Source organism: Myodes glareolus, chromosome 3 (genome assembly GCF_982192425.1).
Source record: "Myodes glareolus chromosome 3, mMyoGla1.1, whole genome shotgun sequence".
NCBI classification, from domain to species: domain Eukaryota; kingdom Metazoa; phylum Chordata; class Mammalia; order Rodentia; family Cricetidae; genus Myodes; species Myodes glareolus.
Window position 1 is genome coordinate 125,258,763 of NC_142028.1, and position 24,432 is coordinate 125,283,194.

At 44.0% G+C, this 24,432-nt stretch overlaps 1 protein-coding gene across 4 annotated transcripts in view; it reads left to right on the forward strand.

The window, feature by feature from the left end:
* The window catches only part of Astn2 (astrotactin 2), a 979,028-nt gene that overhangs the window by 702,135 nt on the left and 252,461 nt on the right, over positions 1-24,432 (forward strand). For all 4 annotated transcript variants that reach the window (XM_048459341.3, XM_085686116.2, XM_085686117.2 and 1 more), the window contains 2 exons: positions 614-718; positions 3,876-4,055. In XM_048459341.3, coding sequence (XP_048315298.3) covers positions 614-718; positions 3,876-4,055 — 285 coding nt within the window. The remainder of the gene's footprint in view (positions 1-613; positions 719-3,875; positions 4,056-24,432) is intronic.

The window sequence follows — 24,432 nt, forward strand, 5'->3', positions numbered from 1 at the left end:
CACAGTGCTTATAAACACCCATGTTAACAACCAATGGTCTACGGCAGGGTCAGCAAACACAAAGGGATGGGAAATTCATTCATAGGGATTTTTCAAGTGTTTCCTGCTGTAACGTTTAGCTCTGCTACTTAGTGCCAAATCAGCTGCAAAGACTGTGAAACAAATGGGTTGAAAAATATGGCCCTGACCCTGGTTCTACAAGCATAGACTTTCTAGTCTCTAAAAGAGCTTTCTTTTACCATATTCAAGTCCCACACTAAGCCTGTGAGACAAGCACAGAGAGTTGTAACATCAGACGGGAAATCTGAGGTAACGAGATGTCTAATGTCCATGACAAGTTGCAGATGTGCTTATGTAGGTGGTATGTAAGTTTGACCCTTTGCACGTAAGGTAGAGGAGGGGCATTGAGAGCCCAAGGAAACCCAGAGGTGTGGCTGAGGTGCACCGTGGTGGAGAGTGGCTGGTGTGATTAGTTCTAGCAAAGCAGCAGTCAGGGCCCAGACCAAGCTTCTCGTCGCTCTGAAGAGGTGGGCAGAGCCCAGAACTGCAGTGTGTGCATTGTGGTAACCATTCTGAACTCTGAGCTCACATTCCATCTTATTTCTGCCTCTAGGAGACATCAGGTATGACGAAGCCATGGGTTACCCCATGGTGCAGCAGTGGCGTGTCCGGAGCAACCTCTACCGTGTGAAGCTGAGCACCATTACCCTGTCAGCAGGTGAGAACTACTATTCATCTGGCAACCGAAAGACTCATGGTCCCTCCAGACAAGATCTCAAGGCTTAGCCCTGCCTGTATTGATGCTGCTGACAAAATGGAGGCGCATCTAGCTAGGACAGCGCAGAAGGTAGTGCCAGCAGCACCCTGCAGTAGGGAGAACACAACAGTGGGACAATGGGACACAGAAGGGGCTTCCTAGAGGAAGAAATGTCTGAGTAGAGTGAAGAAGTATGATAACAGGGAGAGAAAAAACAGTCGCCTAAGCCATGTATGTGTTCTGGAAGTGTTTCTGGCTTGTGATTGCTTCTTCCCTCCTCTCTCTCTCTGTCCCCTTCCTTGCCCACCTGCACACAGCAATAGCATGTAGCCCCACCCGGCACCACCATGCACACACGCACCACCATGCACACACGCACCACCTATTCTTTATGCATGTGAGCCCTGACTTCCAGTAGGCGGGGCGCTCTGTAGTTTTTGAAATGGGGCATCTTTGTTCCTAACTCTGCACTTACTGTTCTCCTGCCTCGCTCTCCCTGCCTGGGGTGCACACACTAAACCCTTGGTTCCTCCTCCACTCTTCATTCTTCAATAAACAAAGCAAGTAATTCCAGGTGTTGGAATACCTCCAGCAAAGCACTAACAAGTACTTGATTCATGTCTAGATTATGTCTATCTAGCCCTCTGACCGGAGAACTGGGGCTAAAAATGATCTGTTTGTCCCGATATCTCCAGAAACTAACAGAGAATCAGCACATTGTTGGTGTCCGTGTTTGGTGGAAGAATAAGATAAATAAATGAAAACTGGAGAATAAGGTATTGAATAAAGATCCCTGGGAAGAAGAAACCTGGCCTGGGTTTCCTACTCTGGTCCGGGCAGCACTGTCACCAAACTAGTTGTCAGTGCGTCCCCTAATTATCTCTTGAGTTCTTCTCTCTTTCATTCCTTTTTCTCAGTTCCATTTTGTTCATCAGCAAAATGGAGCTCTTTCATCCCGGGGCAGGGAGGGCTTAACCCTCCAGGAAGTACATACAGTGATTGTTGCTGACATCTGTCAAGCACGGTATAACGTTTCTTGTCTGTGGCTTGCAGCAGTTCTACAAGGAAAGTAATAATTTAGCCTATCCGTCATCATATAAAGGAGCTGGAGATCAAAGAGGTTAAGTAAGCAACCCAAGGTCACATAGCTAGTAAGCAGCAGAAGAGAAAAGAGAACAGGGATTTGATTGCATTTTTGTCTGCCTGGCTGAAGAGCCACAGGGCATCTCCAAGGCACTGCCATTTATTACTTAACAGAAACCATCTCATTATTAATCCTGCTGTATTAATTACCCAGCTGCATGAGTTAACAGGTTGATGGAGAGAGGGTGTTCTAATCAAGCACCCTTTCTTTGAGCCCTATTTCTGTTTCCCCACCACCCCCTCACCCTGCACTTGTGAATATAACTGTGATGTTCCTGTTAGAACTACAAAGGTGTACCTGCTTTAATTAATCAGTAATGATGTTCCTGGAAGCTCCTTGTAAATCAAATGTTGGCAAATTGGAGCTCATTTTCAATGTTGGAGAGGTGCTTGCTCTTTGATGTGGCATTGGTGTTCTTATAATAACCATGGCTGGTTGTTTGCTGTGTGCCAGGAGTTGTGGAGTGCCTGACTGGGGTGAGTATAGGAAAGATGTATTTGCAGATTAAGAGACGAGAAGGAGCGCTTCTATCTATGAATATGCCAAGTCTTCAGAGTGTGAGGAGAGAGATTGTTTGCCCTGCATAGGAATAGGTGAGAAAGGCTTCTAAGAAAGGGGTGACTTCATGCAATATTTCAGCATGGGTGTGTCTTGGGAGGGGTAATCTCATATATGGAGACAGTGCAGTCTTGTAGTATAGTCAGTATGTAAAGAAAGGGTAATAGAAGGTCCAGGTCCCAGTAAAAGATAAATAAGGAAATAGGAGATAACCAAGACATTGCTGCAGGGCCCAGATATGGTCGTGGAACTTTATCCAGTGGCAGGCAGGAGTACAAGAGGGCTTTTAAGGATTTGGTATATAGGAAATTTTAGAGGAAGCGTAAATGATATCCAGGAGAATGAATGGCGAAAACAGCCTGGGACATTTGTCTGGACTTCACTTGCAATGTCAGCACAAGTCTACCTACAGTATACTCCAGATTCCTCTAGTTGATGGGAGAAATGGGGAGAGGATTCACAACAAGTGCAAGCGTTCTGAAGGATTGGCCTTCAAGGCAGATGGGGAACTCAGAAAGCCCTTCCCTATATTTGCTTTTCCCTAAGTACCCTAAGTTTGACAATCAGAGCAGTGTGTTCGGGGGTGGCATTACTTTGTCTAGAATGTTCCTACGAGTTCCCTGTACTAAAGCTGAGCTGGAGGCTGTGGAGCTGAATGGTGAGGGAACCAGTCTCCCATTGCAGGAAGGCCCTGGAGGAACAGGAAGGGGAGGGAAGTGGGAATAGCAGCTCCTGAGACGTGGCTCTGGAGGCCTTGTGCTAGGTATAGCAGACTTAGCAGGGTACTGAGACAGCACAGCAGGCAGCGAGAAAACTCCATGACAACAGAAAATAATCCCCTGTCTCAGGAATTAAGGGCAAAGTGGACAGGAAGGCGATGGAGCAAGAAGCGCGAGCAGGTATGGAATCTCTACTGAGCTTGGAACAAATGTAGCTCCAGGATGCCAGCCAATCTCCTTGAAGTAACAATTGAGGAGTGTTTGCACCCAGCTCCTTTATATAGAAGGCTAAGATATGTCTCTTACAGTCTTTCAGCTTTGGCTTCTCATCAGGTTAAGGGAGGTGTGGTGGTCAACATGACAGTATTGAACTAAGAAAGTGAAAATAACTAGTGATCTACCTGCATGCATCAGCAGTGCAGCAAGTAGGCATCAGCTCTAACCTTCTGCTTGTGACCTTACGGTCATCGTCATGTAGGTTGGCAAGTCGTTCTTTTCTGACGAGTCCACTCTGCCACAGTGCCCGGCAGTGAGAGCCAGTCCGTGCTGTAAGCGTGAAAGGCTAGAATTGCAGGTGTTGCTGCTGTGCTGGGGGCAAAGGCCGTGAATTCTGACTGGAAGGGTCCTCACTGGGATATCATCGTTTGGCTACCAACTTCTGAAGTCTAACTGCTCACACGTGCTGCTCTCCCTCCAGGCTTCACCAATGTCCTAAAGATCCTGACCAAAGAGAGCAGTCGGGATGAGCTGCTGTCCTTCATCCAGCACTACGGCTCCCACTACATCGCAGAGGCCTTGTACGGTTCCGAGCTCACCTGCATCATCCACTTCCCCAGCAAGAAGGTCCAGCAGCAGCTGTGGCTTCAGTATCAGAAAGGTAAGCCTGGGAGTGGTCTCATTGGCCGTGACGGCTAAGTATGGTGCAGAGGGAAGGCAACTGAGGAGACAATGGAGCCTCGCTAGATATACATCCTGTTTCTCCACCCGTAAGCTGTGCGGGCTTTGGCAGTTCCCGGACCTCCTCTGAGCCTCACTTTACCTTGGTCAGGGTGAGGAAACATGCTGTCTTAAGATTCTTTCAGCCAGGTATTTTAACTCTTTTATTACATTGTAAGCTTTTTTAAACCAAGATTTCCCTTGAAAATGCTGCCAGAGAAACAGGCAGAGGATGGGGAATGATGTCTCCATGTTGCCTTCTCTTTATGCTTCTTGGGAGAAGGCAGAAAAAACTGTCACTTGCTCAAGTCTGGGGCACAGTTTCAAGTGTCCCCCACGGAGGAATTGTTATCCTCATGGAGGGTCACCTCATCTTAAACTCCTCTGCTTCTCAGCTGTCAGCAGATTTTTAACTTCTGTAGTCTAAGGTGGTCTAGTGCGGAAGACGAGTCACCACCATTGATCTCAGGAAAATCATTCCCGTACATCATCAATATCCCTTCCTGTGAAATGTGTACTTGGGTAACTATTCCTATCTACCGACCACTTGTAGTGGGGGAGGTGACTTACACACTAGCATTTTACAACGTTGGGAATACCACATGTATGTAATGGTATATTTATTTTACTTTCTCGTCTGTATCTGTGAGTGTCACGTGTGTGTTCACATGGGTGTATACGTGGGCCTGTGTATGTGTGCATTCATGTGTGAAGTCCGGAGACTGACATCTGGGGTTTACCTCCATCACTCTCTACCTTAACCATCGAGGCAGCATCTCTCAGTGAGCCCAAGTTCGCTTATCCATCTGATCTCGCTAGCCAACTTACCTGGGCACCCCCTGTTTCTACCCTCCTTGTGCTGGATTATAAGCAGCTGGCTAGGACTGGCCAGCATTTATTTGGTGCTAGGGATTCAAACCTTGGTCTTCATGCTTTCTTGTTGTACAACACATTAACCACTAAGGTATCACCCAGGCAGCATATATACATATTAATATGTCACTGTACATTAGAAGTGGACTCTCAGACTTGAGAAACCCAGTCTCAGACATGAGGATGTAAGAGCCCACAGAGACACTGCTGCTGAATAGTAGGGCCCATGTTTTTTCTTTCCTTCTTTCTTTCTTTCCTTATTGATTTATTTTTCCTCTCTCTCTCTCTCTCTTTCTCTCTCTCTCTTTCTTTCTCCCCCCTCTCTCTTTCTGTTCTGCTACATTAAAGTGCTTTCTGTTATAGTTAATACCACTGATTGTTAGAAATTGTGAGGATTGATAGTACAAACCTGTTCACACCTTCTCCACAGGCTCTGCATCCTAGGTCCAGGAACCCATAAGTCATAACTACAAACCACAGAACACTAGCCTTGGAGTTCTCATGGAACTCCAGTTTCCAGTGGAGAAATTAAAGCTCAATGAGACAGGAAAGACTTATCACACAGCCCCATGTGTCAGGGCCAAGACAAAGCAAGTTGCTTCATGTCATCTCTCAGTGCTTGCCAGCGGCTGACTATGCCTGGGGAGAGGGAACCCCTGAATGTACCTTGGCCATATCTGTAGCCTTTCGTTTTGCCTCTAGGGGTTTTGTATCCCCAGCTCTGTGTGCACCGCTGCCTGCTTCCTATGTGCAACTGAGTGGGGGCATGGGTGGTTTATAGGCTCAGAGGACATAATTGAGTTGTCAGGGAATAGCTTGGTTTTATAGCTGTGACAATGACAGTCTTTAAGGAAGTGCATTAAATCAATAGAAGTCTCATTGTGCCACCCTATAAATAATGGGACACATCATTAAGCAGGGCAATAAGCTTCAGGACTTTGAAGTAATACAATTAGGTTATGTTTATAAAAACTCTCTCTCACTGTGGCCACTGAACTAATTTACTTCCTGCCACATTCAGGGTCTGGGAAACTACTGTGGTGCTAAATGTCACCCCATCTCTATCCTTGGCTGCGTTCAGGGCCTAGACTTCTTTGATGAAGAACATCTCATTCTTTGTAATAGAAATGGAATCTGTCACAAGAAAGATGGGAGAGGGAAGGGGGTAGAAAAAGCTGACACAGCAACTGGAGGCCCCAGCCCATGTCCAGACATGGGAAGTAAATGTCGCCGCCCTTTTCAGACCTATAGGTATTATTTGCTACTTCTGCCTATTTGAAGAGTGGCCACTGGGAAAAAGAGTTCAGCTTAGTTAGCAGTGCCTCCCATAGAAACAAAAAGGGGCCTGCAAATTTTCTTCTTAGTAATAAGGAAAAGTACAGCCAGAATATCTCCTTGGCATGCCAAAGATGAGTGGAAAAATCGAACTAAGTACACAGAGTTATTTATCACGAGATGAGGAGCCTGAAGGACTAGGCAAGTCAGTAAAGTGGTATCTAAACTAACCCGAATCCAGGGAAAGGTAGGGTCTAGAGGCAATTCAGTATCTACAGTCATCCCTGAAAGCTAGGAATCCTTGGCAAGGATAGCATGCAAACTGCTCAGTCTGTCAGGTTCCTTTAACCATCACTGTGCCAAATGCCTTTCTCTAAGCCCATGTGACATCCTGAGTGTCTTGAGCCAGAAGTATACTTACAAAACATGCCGTGGCATTCATCCCACCCCGCAATAGGACTTTATTTCATTGCCTGCCTTTATATCTGCATTCTCTACTTATCTGTGACCTTGATCCTGAGTCTTCAGTTATGATTGTCTGTTTATAAATTCATTCATGAGTAATATTTGGGAATAAAACAAGGTTTCATAGTCAGCTGGGCACCCATTAAAATCCCAGGCATACATTTGGCCACTTGTGTGATCGTTGGCAACTTGATGCACTCCCAGTTTCCATAGTTGCAAGCAGAGTAGTGTGTAGTCTGTATAAGAAAATAAGTCTATGAAGAGATGTGTCTAGTGCCGAGCCGAAGCTCATCCAGCTGCTCCCCACTCCACATTTAGAGTGCAGCCTTCCCGGGTGTGTATTCAGAGGTGTGAACTGGGGTGTAGAAGATGTAATTGAGACTCCACTACCATCGCTTGTCAGCTGATCCAGCATCAGGAATGGTTCTGATTGGTCTAGGGTGGGGAGTGGCCTGGTGAGTTCAACTTCAGTATTGGAACTGGCTGTAGAGGCGGACCAGAGAGGAATCAACCAGGGTTTGTGACTTTCTACTATGTACTAGACTGGAGGATACATAAATTATCCGTCTTGTGGAATGGTTTATGGCCGTCTTTTATTTTGTACAGATAATGACATTATAAAGGATGGATATGAATATGGGATATAGTGGTTGAAACTCTGTGAATGAACAGACAGAAGGAAAAGGAGGAGGAAGGAAAGAAGGAGAGACAAAAGTAAACCCAAGTCCAAAGAAGTAGATAGTCTAGAACAACTCACAAGTAGGCTTCTTCCGAGCATAAGGCCCCCCAGACCTTTGTCCTCTCTGAAAAGAAAATCTGTTCACATACCCAGTTTTTGAATTTTCTTGGATTGTAGTACAAGAGATGTCCCCTTTTAAAGGTGTTTTAGCTCTTCTGTAATTTTCTGGGCAAATTCTAAGGAATGCATTTCCATCTGAATTACCATGTACTTCTGAATGCCAACTGGAATATTCCTGGGCTACTTTTTGGGAAAGTCTTTGGCTGTTTGAAAGTCAGATGCAGGCATCAGGCTGTGGGGAGGGGAATACCAAGATTTAGTTAAATGTCACTTCCTCTTTTGCTGACAAGGTGTGGCTAAGAGCTGTTGTGAACCAGAGAAGTCTCCAGAGCTCTCTATTTCCTGAGGGAACTTGCTTCAAAGACAGTAAGAAGACATGAAAGAGCTTGTTCTGAGGATCTGAGACCTCTGGGGTGCCAGCTAACTTCCCCAGTGATTTCATAACCTGGGGCCATTTTTCCTTCTCTTCCTGCCTGACCTTTCTGTATCATTTGATAGTCTACTGCCTCCAGCTTGATGCATTTCTGTGCTTGTGTGCATGAAGTCAGATCTTCCTTGATCTCTCCTCCCCCCTGTTAGTCTTCCTTTGCAGGTGTATCCTACTCTGCTAAGCCAGTAAGGCCAAACAGTAGGCATGTCCTTTTCGTCCCTATTTCTGGACTATCTATCTCTGTGTCAATCAATCTGCTACATTCTTTGTTGTTGTCATCCCTACACTAGGGCCTCACCCCTCCCTACACTAGGGCCTCACCCCTCCCTACACGAGGGCCTCACCCCTCCCTGACTTCTATCTCCTGATCCAAGCCTCTCTCTGAGGATTGCTATCCTGCTTGTTCTCCCGCAGTACACACCAGGGCAACTCCGTACAACCTAGGACTTTTCCAGACTTCTAGTGAAAACTGCTATTACTCCTTTAGAGGCAGAGCCAAGGCTGGGAAACCTCAGCCTCTCTTTCCCTTAATTCTCTAGCCCATTTCCAAACCATCCCAAGTTCCATCAACTTGCATTTCCACGTAGCTCCTGGATGCTCTCGTTGTTGCTATGCTAATCTTGCCTTCATGCCGTACGCCACCGTCACAGCTTGTCTGAGTTGTAGTCTTAGTCTACAAGCTACAATACCTACCATACCTGAAGCTATTCTTGCCCCACATTAGCCCACACTACACAGCGGTCCTAATGAGACACAGGACATCCAGGGTTCTCCAGAGAAACAGTATGAGCGGATTGAAAATACACACACACAAGAAAGAGATGGTATTAAGAGTTATAGCTATAGATACATTTGATGAACTAGTTTACACAGGTACTACGGAGATCCAACACCTGGAGTAGGTAGATTGGAGACCCAGGCAAATTGATGATTTACTTCTAGGCTGCTGGTATTAGTTGTAGTCTGGAGGCTGGCAGTTTAACCCTAAAGAAGAACCAATGAGGATGTGAGAGCAGAACAGGTCAGCATCAAGCTTATGGCAGCCCACTAAGAAGCCTTCATACTTCCAGCTTATTTGTCAGCCTGACTGTTCTGCTGAGGCCTTCCATGGCTTAGAAGAGGATGACTCACATTAGAGAGGCCACTCTGTTTCACATGATCCAACCGTTTGAATAGAAACCTCATCCAAAGTCACTCTCTCGTATGTCCCCAGGATGTTTGACCAGACATCTAAGCTTCTGTGGCTCCATCCATCAATTTGCCACATAAATGTAATCATCACAGATCAAATGGGAGGGCTTATTATGTTGTTCATTGAATTCAAACTCCTGGAGGTCTTGTTGCATTGGGGATAACTTCTAAACATATTCCCATGGCCTCAAGGCCCTATAGGTTCCATCTGTCTCCATCCAACCTCTTCAGCACCATATGTCTCTGTGTTCCATACCCTCCTTATTGCCCTCCTTCAGATCCTGGAAAAATCTGTGGTCCTTCTGACACTTAGCCTTCCTCTGGGTTTTGACCTTTATGGTCTTTATAGTCACTTTAGATCACTCAACTCAAATGCCATTTTCACAAGAGATCTTTCAAGAACCAGGTGGTTAAGCATCTCCATTACATTCTCATTGAAGGACGGCAGACATAACTAACCTCAGCTATAACTGTACAGTCATAGTTTGTGTTTATTTCTGTTATCTTACTGGAAGCTCCTTGAAGGCAGAGACCTTCTTTCTGCTCGGTAAACATTTGTAGCATCACACTTAACCGTTGATTGGCATGTACATGCCATTCGGCAACGTTTACTGAAGAACGTATGAATAAATAAGCTTGCGAGAGTCATGTATATCTTAGCATCTTAGCCGTAGTGTTGTCTCTTTTTGGATTTTATTGGGGAATAAAGTAACTAGCTTCCCGCAGTCCCAGAGAGTGTCTGCTTCAGGGACACTGAAGACTTCTACTGCGCAGAACTGCTTTGTGGAAGACCAATTTGGGCTTAGATACTGAGTGCAATGATGGGCTGGTTCCTTCATTGTTAAGGGGCATGAACTCGGGGCCGTACCTCATTTCCCTCAACCATAGTGTGGGTTAAAATGCTCAGCATGGAACACAATCATTTTTACTTGAAACCAGCACAGGTTTGGGAGCTGGCCAAATATCCCTTTCCTGTTGCCTCGTGTCCTGCCTTCTGTGTAGAAGATTGTGGGGTCCATCTATCAGTGAGGAAGTGTTACATCTTATATCCAGTAGGGAGAGACTGGAGGAGGTTAAACATAAGCCGGACACTCACTTGCGGCACACCAGAGGAGAGAGCCAACTTGCTTCTTCTCAGAGCCATGCAAAAAGACGATACAGGATGCGGTTCATTAAACACAAATAGGCCCATGAGATTGCTGCTTCCACAAGATGAAATTACCAAAAAAAGCATTTGTTCCCCATTTTAGACTGAGTCCATCTGGAACGGAACACCCTAGTCTTTTTCCTATGGGTGTATGCCGAGAATAATAATCCTCTCCATGCGTTCAGCATGGTGCGTCTTAGAAGGCGCTTTCACATACATCACTTCACCCAATTTATTCTTCAGAACACGTCTGTGAGGCAGGCATTGTTATCTGCATTTCACGCTGGAGAAAATGAAGGCTTTGAAGGGTGAGGTGACTTGTCAAGGGTTCCCAACAGGGAAATTGGCAGAGCAGAGATTTGAACCCAAGCTGCTTTAATCACAACATTGGTGTCCATCCACCTATATCCCAGCAGCCTCAGAGAGCTCTTTAGATGTTAACATCAAACCCAAGGGAACCATTTGTTCTCTTGTTCTATTTCTCTCATGTCAGTTGAGAGAAGGGAAGAGAACTGAGACTGAGAATTTAGCTCTCGGTCTGGGCAGAGGCAGAAATCCTCTACTCAGCTGTTCCCCTCGGTACACGTGCTTCCAAATCCTAGTCAGGGGCAGTGTTATAAGGTAAAGAAAAACAAACAAACAACAACAAAAAAACAATAACCAGACTGTAAAAGGTCAGAGTGAGAAGAGACACCAGAAGTAATCAAGCCAGGCCTGCAATTCTCTCGGGACCATTACAACTGGATGGTAATGAGTGCTCACAGTACCATGTGGAAAGAGATTCTGGCCTAGGACCATCTCAGTAGTGAAGAATATAGAGATCTCTTAGCAATGTCTGCCAAGGGCTGAGACAAGAAAATAATGGTTCATGTGTGAGGTGATTCCCTTTCTTTTGTAGGTTAATTAGCCATCCCCATTCTTCGTGTGGGAAAGTTGAGGTCAATTTATGCAATATTATTACCTGCAGTAAAAAGGGAAAAGCAATGAACTAGAACTGTTCTTTGTCTTAACTGCTCTAGAAATTTAGTATAAATTAGACTTCTGGTTGCTAAGACCTCATACATATTCATCAATGTCAGTCATTTGCTGGCAGACTGTTTATAGTCTTATATAATATAGTGTGTGTGTATGTGTGTGTGTGTGTGTGTACACGTGTGTATATGTGCACATATGCAAACAGGGTATACTATAACTGAAACTCTGAGGATTTATGGGGACTCACGTAAGTGAACAGTCCTTGGTGGGAACAATGAGAGATTGACGCAGTGGTAAGCTGGTTGTCATGATTACATCTAAGCTGGAGACATCACAGTGATTCTGTCATAGAACCAGGCATGGGATGCAAGACTAAGGTGATAGGGTTGTTAGAAAAGACATCTCTCCATCAGCAGGATTGGACCAGGAAGATGGCGTTTCCTTGGACACAGTTACGGGTTTTTGTTCTAGAGTCTTCACTTTGTTGGTGAGAGCAAATGATCTGGATAGAGGACACACTAATGAGAACTTCTACCTTAGGCCAAGGTCAGCCTGAGCGGGGAGGGGCCTGCCGACAGTCGGATGCTCAGAGCACTTTCACTTTTCTTTCTGCCCCAGGTGATAGTTTTTCTTCTTACTTGCCCAGCATTCTGTGGTAGTGCTTTGACTTCCTAGTATACTCCAAACTCTATGTGACAGCTAAGAATAAAAAAGTAGGTAGGTTGCAGGTGTTTCTCCCAAGAGGCTCGCAGTCAAACAGAGAAAGGTAACATACAGAATGTCCAAATTTTTTAAATTTCATTATTTTTACCTTAATAAATTTTTAGATTATATTTACAATATTCCCCCCTTTAAAGCCTTCCATATGTCCCTCCTTGCTATCTTTTAATAAATGCTATGATAGGGGAGACCAACGTATGAGTAAAGATATATAAGTTGTGAAGCAGAGGTACAAGGCTAAGAGATGGATCCCTGACTCTCCAAGCGTCTTTGGGGGGTGTCTTTAGGTGTCTAGCAGAGCGCTGCGGGTGGGTGAGTAAGCGGGAATTTGTTATTAAGAAACTGCAGAGGTCGGAGATTCTAGGCAAGGTTACATGTGAGGAAAGGCCTGACACATTAGAGCACTGCTTACTCATCCTGGAGCAGCTGAGATAAATAGCCACTGGATCTCCTTATAAAACTTTGGATATTGCTATTGATCAAGTTACTTAGTACTTAGAGAAGCTCTCAAACCTCTCTGCTGAGAAATTTCACAAACAGAAAGGACTGAATCGCCAGATGCAAATAAAGTACAAACAACTGGCCAATAGGGAAGCACCTTGGCTGTGAAAGCATCTTGATCACACATGGAGGTTCTGAAGATGGCACGAGACTGCAATGACTAATTCCAGTGTAGGAATTCAGCAGGAGTCCTACTCAATAAATCATGTGACACACCAGACAATATGTGAGATGTCTATCCCATTATCCCACTGTCTGATGTGTGGCTTGGATCAAGGCGTTTTGTATTCTGAGCTTAAATTTTTGTAATCTTTAAAGTCAGACCAGTAACATTTGTGCTGCAATATTGTTATGAGAATGATGTTTAAACCAAATAATGTTTATGAAGTGACTACCATTGCATCTGACATACAATAAATGCCAGGAAATGCTCATTATTATTATTTTCATTTATTATCAAGATATAATTAATCCAGTGATGATCATTTATATTATTAATTTTCCCAAGCAAAAGGCATAATGGTGTAGCTCTTTCTATTCCCGACTACAGTAGTAAAAGATCTGCCCCCTCTTCTCACTGTACTTCCTAAGACATGGGTACTTCTTCCTGGTTAATCTGAGGCTTTGAAAATGAGCTCTGCATGAACCTGGAGGTGGGAAAAGAAGAAAGCAATGCTGTCAGACAGTATAACGTGGAGGAAAAGAGCGGTGTGGGGACTGTGTTTATATTGTTCAGGAAGAATATAAATGTAGGAAGAGAGAGTCTGAGTGTGTGTCTGTGTCTGTGTGCATGTTCATCTGTGTATGCACACATCCCAACAAGAAATGTAGAATCTGCTCATAGTCACATGGCTGATAATAGACAGAAGCAGAATACCATTTCAAGACTCCAAGATTCTTTGATTCCAAAATCTACGTGACCTATGATATTCCTATCACAATAGGTACCATGTACTGGAACTCACTATCCAGGCAGTTTAATTTAATTTTTCCACTTTTGGAATCTGATATATTTATGAGTAGAAAACTAAGATGTGGGGGGTGTAGGAATAAAATAAAGTATGAAAAACCACAGAGATGGCAAATGAGAACTTCTCTTCCTTTCTCTAGGTTTTTCTGCTTCAATGCCCTCATAGTTTACATTTTGATATCTGTTAGTCACAGGGAGTGATTCAGAAAGTGTTCTTTCTGAGAAGCATGTCTCTCTGCAATAAAGTACTTGGTCAAGGAGACTGAAGAGAGAGGCACATGATCCCAGCTAGCTGGCTGACAGGGTCTAGTATCAGCTCAGTTTCGGGACAGAGGGCAGATTCTAAACCAAGTCTTAGAAACTGGCATGACCATCAAATTATTGAGTTGGCACTGATCTTAGTATTCACCAGACAAGCCACGTCTGGCCCCAAGCTTTCCTTCTCAGCCTCCTTGTTCTCAGGGTCCCAGTTCCCTCCCTCTCCAGCATGGCCTGGAATATGGAAGATCATGCCTAAAAAAGTCCCTATGCTATGGTTACATAAAAATAATTAATGTTTATAAAAGAAAGATCCTTAATGTATTATAGTTATCACTAGAGAGAAAGTAACACGCTCTAGAGAACAGCCAATTTCCTCAAAGGAAACCATAAATCAGGAGGAGCTAGCCTCGAGTGGTACTTAGCTCCCTTTCCTTTTGGAGATGGGAGGAACTTCAAGAGGCCATGCATCTAATTGTATCTTTGGCTTACAACAGCCTTGGTAGCACAGCTTTCAGCTACATCACTGAAAATGCATTCTTGAGCAGTCTTCTCTTCCTGTGTGACTTTGCATCAAGGCAAAGAATGGATGAATCCAGAATGGAAAATGACTTCCACCTACTTCACAGTTGAGATGATCTTCTAGAATGAAACAACTCATAGAGAACCATTCCTCCCACTTTGAACCATAGGCCATCCTGTGTTGCAGCTGAACTTTGAATTCAGGGAAAGAGTTTGGGGCAGGGACAGGAGGAAGAAAGTCAGTTGATAGCAATTGAACTGAGGTCTTCATAGAGACTTCAATATAGGAGCTAAGCTGACCCCTCTACCCTTCTGTTATTCAGAAAATAACTTTACTATCAACTCTGTTTTGGGTACTGTGCTAGACGTAGCAGTGAATTAATGCTGCTCTGCTTCTCATGACATTCGTTGTGGATTTGAAGAAAGGTAATGGGAAGGGCATAGGGTAACATGTAATTGCTAATGGAGGAAACAAGAAGTGAGTTGTGCACACTCCACAGAGACAGTAATGCAGGTCAGTAAAGCATCCTAGGATACCCAGAGGAGACAGGCCAGAATCAGTAAGGAGAAGGAAGATGTTTCCGATAATAAGTAAAGCATGCACAAAGATATGTCTGGGATAAGCAAACAAAATAGCCCCACCCCCCCCAAAAAAAACCAACAACAAAAACAATATAGATTGGTAGGTGGAGCTGGTGAGAGAGGAGTGGTGGTAAGATAGACCTAAAAGAATAGAAAAGAACCAAAACCTACTGTTAATTAAAGACCATAAGAAATATGTAAATTATCAGGAGCAAGCCAAGGTCATGCAAAGGTTCTACACATCAGTTCTTAGCACTTTTATTTTAGAATTTCGCTCGAAAAGAGGTAGAGGCTTGACTTGGAGTGGGAGGAAATATATGTGGGGTGCTGTGTATGAGAATCAAGAAAATCTAATCCAGGAAGCTACAGTAATGCTCCAAGAAATAAAACAATAGCAGCTTAAAGTTCAGTTGTCCTGCAGATAAAGGAAAGAATAAATGAATGTGAAAACTATTCAGTTGGTAGTTTAATGTATGATGATGAATTAGCTTCACATCATTATAAAAATATCTGACCTAAGCTACGCATGATGACATTAATTCAAGTTTTGGAGTTTCAAAGCCCTCAAGTCAGTCAGAAACCTTTGTTCCGATGTTTGGAAAGGTACGAGTGATAGAGGCAGGGGCTTACATCAGGGCAAGAAGTTCCATCATGAATCAGAAATCAGAAGACCAGAGAGGCCAGATAAATGCCTTTTATAAGATCATCCTCAGGAAAATTAATAAGCCCTATTGACAGCTGCCTTCTGCGGGCATTCTTCCAGCAACCTAAGGACGTTCCTCTAGCTTCACACACTACAAGTTTCACTGCTTCCCTCCTCTGAAATCTAAGCCTGCAGTCATTGGACACCTGTGTGTTGGGGGGCGGGACTTTGTGCAAGTCTCTGCAAATGAGGGCCTTATGATTGAATCATGGGAGGTGGAAGGTAAGCAGGAATGAAAGTTCCAAGCTTCCAGACTCCGCAGCCGAAATGGCGGAGTGAGGAATTAGATTCTGTAGAGCTGCCGCCCTCCCTCAGCGCACCCAGTCTGAGGCGCCAAAGCCTATGAAATTGGCGAACCAAAATGGCAACTGGATATGCACCGATCCAGTGAGAAAAACAGGTTAATGCTTAAAAAAATAAAAAATTGGGACCCAGTTTTAAATGATGGTGAAATCACAGAAGAGAGTGCCTCCCAGCCTCCCAGAATAAACGGAAAGTTCCTCTTTGCAATTTGTTTCTCTGAGGAGCTACTCCACCATCACACTCTGTATTGTTTCTGACATTTTATTTATATAGCCTTTATTGCACTCAGGCAGCCTGCCTATGCCATTCAGTTTGGGCTCAGTTTTGCTTGCACAAATCATTATAGAATATTTAAGAATAGTGCTCATACATACTAAGTGTTTGAAATTCATTGGTGAGAAAAAAGTTTATTCTTGGTCATTATCCTCAGAGTAAAATGCAAGGGTTTTGCTTCGTTTTATTTATGGTTTCAGTGCACCTTCATTTCACTAACAATTACTGTCACTGACTGGCCCAGGGACATCCATTCCTCATCCTATGACCTTTCTTCCAATAGATCAATTAGTGAAGGTTTATTCTCCTGGATCCAGCATCTAAGTCCTGGATCAGGTGAAATGATATGTGTACCCTACCCATCTGTGTCCCTTGAGCCACGCCATTTAACTTTATTCCTACTGTCTTTACGGAATCGTTAAGTATGTCAAACAACTTTCACATCCCGAGGCTTAAGAGATTTATAGGGTTAGTATTGTTAAGTTTCAGTACAGGATGCCATCCCATGCGGCTGCTCTGAAATTAAACTTACCACATTCTCATAGATCATATTATGAAGTCATTTTCAATACTCAACTCTAAAGAATTGTCACTCTGAAGCGGGGGGCGGGTGTGCCTCACCAATATTGAGGCTGGTGGTAAAACATACACATTTCAGGATATGATGTGTTGCTTATATAATGAAACTTTTGAGGGGCTCCCTATATCTGGGGAGGGCAGGAAAGAAGACTAGCTTGGCTTTTTAAATTGATTTTTGTGCTTGCATTTTAATTACAACATCCCTTTCTTCCCTCTTCTCCTCCAAACCCTCCCGAATGTCCTTCTTTGTTCTCCTTCAAATTCACGACCTTTTTCCCCCATCAAGTGTTATTACAAGCATGTATGTGTCCTGTTCCCACCTTTACTTACTTGACCAGTTCCTTGTGTAGGTTAGAGGTCTTGTGGCCTCAGTTCATTTACTTTGGCATGTTTGTTGATGTCCTCCTTGTTCAACTGCCTTGGCTTTTATAGAGTGCTGCTAATAGGGAGTGTAGAGGGGGCTGGACTTAGTCCCATATATTGAATGGGACTTGCAGTCTTCTCTGGCATCCAAGGCGGAAACACCTATGCTTTCTTATCAGTTTGTCCAGATGTGAGTCTGAAGAGGATGTGAGCAGCACAGGGCTTGAAAGTGTACTGCAATTAGTATCCAAGGTGAATTTAGAACTTTTGTTGTATCCATCAATCTTAACATTTGATAGCTGAAACATGTACTGCTTTGTTAAATGGAATTTGAAGTTGCTTCAGTAACAGTTACGGCCGTCTATAAAGACCGTAGCATGCATCTGGGAGGAAGTGAACGTTCCGGTACTCCTTTGGTGAGAGGTGAACTGTGTGGGAGAAACAAGTGCATGCTCACAGGTAGTCGTGTCTAGAACATGGACAGAGTGAGGAATGCATTGGCCTAGATTTAGTATGTGTGTAGTTAATGTTCATTTATATCACGGAAAGCAAGTCAGTGTTGTTTCACCAAAAAGGGCAGTCTTGAGTAGGGAACTATTTTTGCTGCAATTGGTAGGGACAGATAAGCAGGTCACTGGGTAAGCAAAGGTATCCAGTGCTTAAAGGACCACATGAAATTTGGCTACTTGTGCCTACTCTTGGGTCCTGTCCCATTATCAGGGACATCCCAGTCCAGGTCTACAAACTGACAGCTTTCCAACAAGTTTCACTGCATAACTCGGTGACAACCATTTGTGAAGTGCATAAACATACTTTGTTGTTAACCAGTTAACCCTAAAGAATAGTCCAGTTATCCAAGTGTCTGGGGATGGAGCAACTTTCAACAGTACCAAATCCTGGCAAGGGATGACTAGGGGAAATCTTCTACAGCAGATGGAGCAGCAAAGAGCCTTCACTAAGCTTTCAGGATGCTGTTTATATGACCCAAAGTTTAGCAGGCAGCTAAATGTGGAATGGCTCAGATCCCATGGTATCTGATATCTGACCTACTTCTAGAATAGTCAAGTATGTAGCCAGTTATTGCATCCTAATGGCAGATAGCAGGAGCTAAGGAGACAGATGTAAAGAGGTAACTTATGCTATCCAATCTGGTCCAGACTTCAGGGGGCATGTAAGACTGTATTATATTTATAGAGGCTTTGGTTGCACAGAAGTCCAGTTACGGCGGGCCCATTTGTCAGTTGCTAGATAGAACTTAAGTAAAACTAGAAGTGAGAAATATGTTATCTTTAAAAGTTAGTTCTGCAAAAGTTGACCAATGTGGCAAGAACTTTTACCATGTGTGATTTAATGATCCATCTTCCTTGATGAACTTTCTTGGTAGATCATTTGCATGCCCTCAGTGGGTGACAAATGAAGAGTTTGGAGAGAGATGTGCTCAGTGTGATGTCATCAAAGGTGGTTGTGGTTAAGATCTGTATACAAAGACTGGGCAAGGGCATAGCCATTGTTGTGTCCATTGAAGGTGAGGGCAAACTGGCCCAGTCAGTTAAAACAGGCACAGAAACTTAATCCTTTTCTTCAGATCAACAACTACAAAATACTTAGCAGTTGTTGGTCAGAGCTACTAATTCCAGCAGGAATCAGCATGGTAGCCTTAGGAGGTGTACCCTCCACATTAAGACTACAACAAACAAAGCACTGCGAGGAGCCATTTGTTCTGTGTGGGTTTAAGAACAGTCTAAATTGAGCCATTAGATGGTGAACCTGCGGGGGTAATAACTCTTGTCTAAGTAGGTCTACTATATGAGTTTCAAACCTCAAAGGCCTTCTTTTCATTTAAACTTAGCCATATTAGCTATTTTACTTAACAGGAGGATAGGGAAGTCCATGCAGTCCCATTTTGTCAAGGCAGCTGACTAGAATCCAAGACTTAATTCAACTTTATTACTCATTTGATCAACATGTCCATGCCCACTGTGGGATAGTCAGGGTAATGGGTAATTGGGGTGATGGGAACGTAGCCAAGACTGCGGACTAAAATGAGACATACATAGTTATCTTCCTTACATGGCCTGAAATGTTCTCAGTCAAGCTACCCCCAGATTACAGGGCACTCTGTTTAAATTTAGAGGAATTCTCAGATAGAGCTATAATCTGATCCTACTTTTAAGGATACAGTTTTGCCAATTTCAGCAAATGTTAAAAGTCAATTCACAAGGCAGACTGTAGAGATATAAAAGCCAATGAGCAAATTTCTATGTTGCTTGGTGTGGCAATCAATATAAATCATTTTAGTAAGGTTTGGAGTTTCAACTGGGTCCAACCATGAACGTGTTCCATTCGCGCCTGTTGTCTGTCCTCCTGTACTCAAGTGTTTGGGCAATTAGCTGTAGCTGGGATGGGGAATCCTAGCTAACCTGCTTATGTTTCCTCCTCTAGTCCCAGACCTGCTATTAGCAGGACCAGGACGGCCTCTGACTACAATAACTACTTTACAAGGGTTTAAGATGCTGGGCCCAAGTCACACTTGAATCCATCCCCTGGCCACACTGTGCAGGTACTACGGATGCTTTGGGGATAACTCCTCTCTAAGTAGGTCTGACATAGGGTTTCAAACTTCAGCTCTAAGGATCAGACCTATTCTGACCAAGTGGCAAAGACATTCTATTCAGTCATGTGAAGATATCTATTTTTAGACTTTCATATTCCACAAAATTGTCCTCCATATGGGTGACTTGAAGTCTTGCAGTTCGCAGGCTATTGTCTAGTGTTGGAGAGAATGGGATGGGGAGGGACAAGTGACCAAAGGTACAGGCTAAGTGTCTGAGTCTTGGTTGCAGTCACAGCTTGTGCTGATATTCAGACTTCTGAGAGACCTCATGTCTGGACGGATACAGGATGAACAGGATGAGTGCTGTGTTCTGAAGTGGCCATCAAAACTTCCAACCTAGCTGAGTGCATCTCTCACTCAGCAAATGCAGCCACAGCATGGCCAGGTGACAAAACATGAAAGCACTTCCAAACTAGTTAGCAAGCTAAGCCAAACCCTGAGAGCCCTCTAATGGTGGTGACTGTGTAGGCCCCAGCTTGCTGAGCCAGCTCCTGCAGTCAGTTCCACAAAGCAGAACCTTTTCACCAAAACCTTGTTTCCAATGTTGAAGTCACTGGCACCAACTCTCACACAAAACAGACATGAACGTGTTTATTACTCACACAGGCGGCTTTCTAGAAGGAATGCTGTGCCTCTGGGAAGGTTCAAGAATTACTTGAGCAGGCAAAACAGAGCAGCTTGGTTTTAGTAGCTTGGAGGTAGGGATGGCAAGGGACCTTCCCATTCACAGGCTATGACTGATGGGCTGTAAATGCAGAGCAGGTAGTGAAGGCCTAGCGCCTGAGCTTTCTTACCAGCAGGGGGCAAAAGCAGCAATGGTGAACTGTAAAAATTTCTGGCAAAAATTAACAAGAAAAGGATGATGCTCTACTACAAAATAATAGAGTACAAAATTCATCTGGTTTGTGCTTTTGAGAAGTGGCTTCACATTATTTCATGATCTTAAAAGCAGAAAAATAATTTAGGGGAAAATACCAAACCAGTGATTCCAACTAACTCTATCTTGGCCTCCCATCACCGAGAAACCTAGATTCTCATCACAAGGGAAGCCTCGCTGAGCCTCATTGTCAATGAAAGGAACAGTGAGGCTCAGCCCTGGACAAAGAACCCTTCACCCTCACAGGACAAGTGGACGTCTACATCTTTGGGTTCCTCGCCCTGCTCTTTTAGTTTGCGGGTACAAGCCTATTCTTCCCCTTACTTGAAGGTGCTTCCGCAACCAGAGTCCCTCAGCCAGCATTTTTTACTGCAACACTTGGCATATTTTGCCTTACGCCATTTATCTTATCTTTCAGTGTATTTGGTTTACATTATTTTACTTTGGCAGCCAGACTACAAGCTATCTGACTGTGAGGGTCATGATTGATCTGTCTTTGCTCTCATTACTCACCCAACTCTTGCTGATAACACAGTAGATGTCTCGTGTGTTTAATGAGCAGGTGAATGAATGAACAGGATCCCAGGCCCTATTATTTTTGGAAATATGCAATGTTGTTATAACCAAGTTAACAGTAAATCACTAGAGGGAACTTCTGATTTCAGTTGTATAGAAAACAAAAGCCCCTGCATTTGACATATACAAACTGCTAATGTCTTTCAGTCAGGATTTGTGTGAGTTACTGAAGAATTTTCCTTCGGTATTTGGGCAGATAGGATCCTCACTAATCCCTCTCCTCCATGGGGAAAAAAAAATGAGAGTAGCTGTCAGGGACAGCATCTAGTTCCCACGTGGTTTCGAAGTGCCTTGCAGGTGGCTACTTTCCACCTCCCACTTCTTCATCACTGTCCGGGAGAGCTGGAGCCAGAAGTATATAGCACAAAGGCACAAGCTGACTGCAAGGCCCTGTGACCGGTCAGAGCTAGTAAGCAGGGGAGCAGGAACAAGAGCAGCACCTTCCGCTTCCAAAGTCCAGGTTACGACCACGTCCCAACACTTCTTCCTCGGAATGGGACTTGCGGCTCTCCTTTTCTATGACGCTATGAATACTGGATTAAAAGAAAACTCATTTCATGCTGACTTTGTAGCAAAAATGCATGATTCCAAGATGTTACCTAACTCGCTTTATGGAAATTAGACTAGGATCTATGCAGCTTTGCAGAGATGAGCTCTGCCTTCCCCTTCCAACAGGCCCATTCTTGGTCCAGGTGGCCTTTTAATCAAGAAGCCAGGCCATGTTGAATAAACTGTTGCTTCAGTAACACAGGCCTACAATTTCTCGTCAGCACAGAGAATGTGGGTCAGTTTCCTACTAAAGGGAAGTCTTTACCCTCTACATTAAGTCATTTTCTTAACTGGGCACTTCTACACATACCATGGCATTAGTATCTTTCAGTTCTCATAACTTTCACCCTTTGAGATATAAACTGTCACTTCCTTTTACTAGATAACGAAACTACAGTTTAGCAGGGTCACAAATGGCCAATAACTGAAACAATACCTAGAGAACGGGAACAATTGGCCTGCGATGAGGTGTACCCCAAAGTGCTGGGGTTTTGTTTTGTTTTTCTGTCTTCTGCTTTCGATGAGCACACAATCAAATTGTAGAAAATAATACACAAAGACATTAGGGAGACGTGAACCACAGCTTGCGTTTGGGAAAAATCAAAATCATGGCTAAAGGTGATCTTCCTGTTTTCTCCCAATATGTATGGAGACTACTGTGAGGTCACCTGCAGCCTACAGATACCTGGAGGAGACAGAGCCTCAAGTCAGACACAAGCCTGACTAAATCCAGTGATCTTTCCACAGGAAAACACTGCCAGTCTGAGGACAGCCTCAACAAGCTTGCATTTAGATGGATCCCCATCAGCACTAATACTGACAAGACAGTCTTAGTCAGCAGTCTGCATGTGTATTTTGCTCGATTGGTTTTTATCTTACTACCACCCTCCTTGTAAAGTTCATCCCAGCACCCTTGTTTCATGACTGTGATTGACCATGCAATCCCTCGAGGGGCTGCACATCCTCATCTGTAAACCAGCTGGGATGTAGGGGACTGGACTCTCACATTAGACCTGTCTTCTAACCTCTCCTATGGGGCCAGCTACTGCTTCTCTTAAGAGGTCCCCAATTAGGACAAGACAAACCACAAGACCACTTTAGCATTACTTGCCTCACTGCAGAAACACTACAGAATTCAAGCCAAATTCACTGTGATTAACAGTGGAGTGGCCTTCCATACTCTCCAAGAGTGAACTGTACTCTTGCTATAATTCAGTGTATATATGGCCTCAAGAGAAGCACACCATGGCAGAACAGGGAGTTCAAACACTACAGACAAGGAAGATGCTGGACTAATTACATAAAAAGTTAACTCATTTTAACTAGTTTTATTTTTAAACTCTTGGTAGAGTACCTAACTTCTAGTACGTAACAACTACAGATGGAATGAATCTCCCTGTATTGCTCCAGGAATGACAAGAAAGCAAGGGTCAAACTAATCAATTGACTGTCACTTGCTTTTCTTCTACATCTTTCAAAGGCCTTGCCTGGGTTCTTCCTCCAGTGTAGGGGAACTACACTGCCTTAGTAACCAGGTAGGAAAGTGAAGAATGAAGTGAGAAGGTATTTGAAATGAGGCGCAGAGCCGGGTACGGTCCGCAGTGAAGCTCATACACATGGACAAACGGGCACGGGCGTTTAAACATTAGCTGGCACCTAGAAAGGAACAGACAGACTTATTAGAACACTTGTGGCTGGGGGAGGAAACAGCTGAGGAAGGTTCCAGTTCTCAAATACAAGCCTAGAAAGCATGCAAGTCGGGAAAAAAAGAGGCAATTTCCAAAGGCTGGATCTGCACGGCAGCTCGCGCCAGGCACTCTTCTGCAGCTGAAGAACTGTCTACTAGCGAGCACCCTGGCAGGCGGGCCAGCAGATGTCACATCAGTATTCTCTTACTGTTCCAAGACACAGACGGCATTTTTTTTTTCTGTTTTCTTTTGCTAAGCAAACTATCCAGTTGCCATGACTGATAAGCTGGAACTAGATTTTCAAGCTGTAGTTTGATGGCTTTCAGATTCTATAGGTTCCTAAGTTTGCAGTGGTTGCGCAGGGGTCGTGGGAAGGAGAGCCCCTAATCTGCAGCTGCAGCCATGACTCTTCATTAATTTCACAGGGCAGATTTGCAGGACTGCAAATCTTCACTCGGGAAAGAGGGTTGCCACTGTGAGGGACAGAACCTGAACTATGATTAAATGGGAGCCACTCGGTTTATTTAATCAACATGGTAGATAGCTGCAAATTCACTCTACTTAGCACGGCCTAAAATATCCAAAGGGACAATCAGATTCCTGCTCTGTTTGAAAGCCAAGGCACGGCTGTGCTGCTGCAGAGATGGGAGGAATCGGAATGCTGAGTGGAAAGGCAGCTGGAGGTTCCCGGCCCTGCTTATCTCAAGCAAACCCTAGCACCGCATGCACCCTCCCACTGCACACTGTGTGACAAAGGTTCCAGTCACTGTTACTGCCCACACGAATCCGCCACCTACAGCAAATTCTGTCTGTGGTGCTTCTGGGAGTCACCACAGACAGAATGGCTCTAAGTGATTGAGCCATTGTGATGCACTTTAATTGGATTGTCTTCTCATTTCTAAGATTTTGGAATATGAGATGTAATTTCATTATCAAAATGTGGAGTTTTCTCTAACTGAAAGCAAGAAAAACTAGTTCACCACTCTGCTCTCTCCTTACCCATCCTCAAGAGGACATTGCCACCAATAAAAAATCTGGGGTCATTTAAGTCTTTTTTCTAAGAAAGCAGAAGTTTAGCTCTTTGG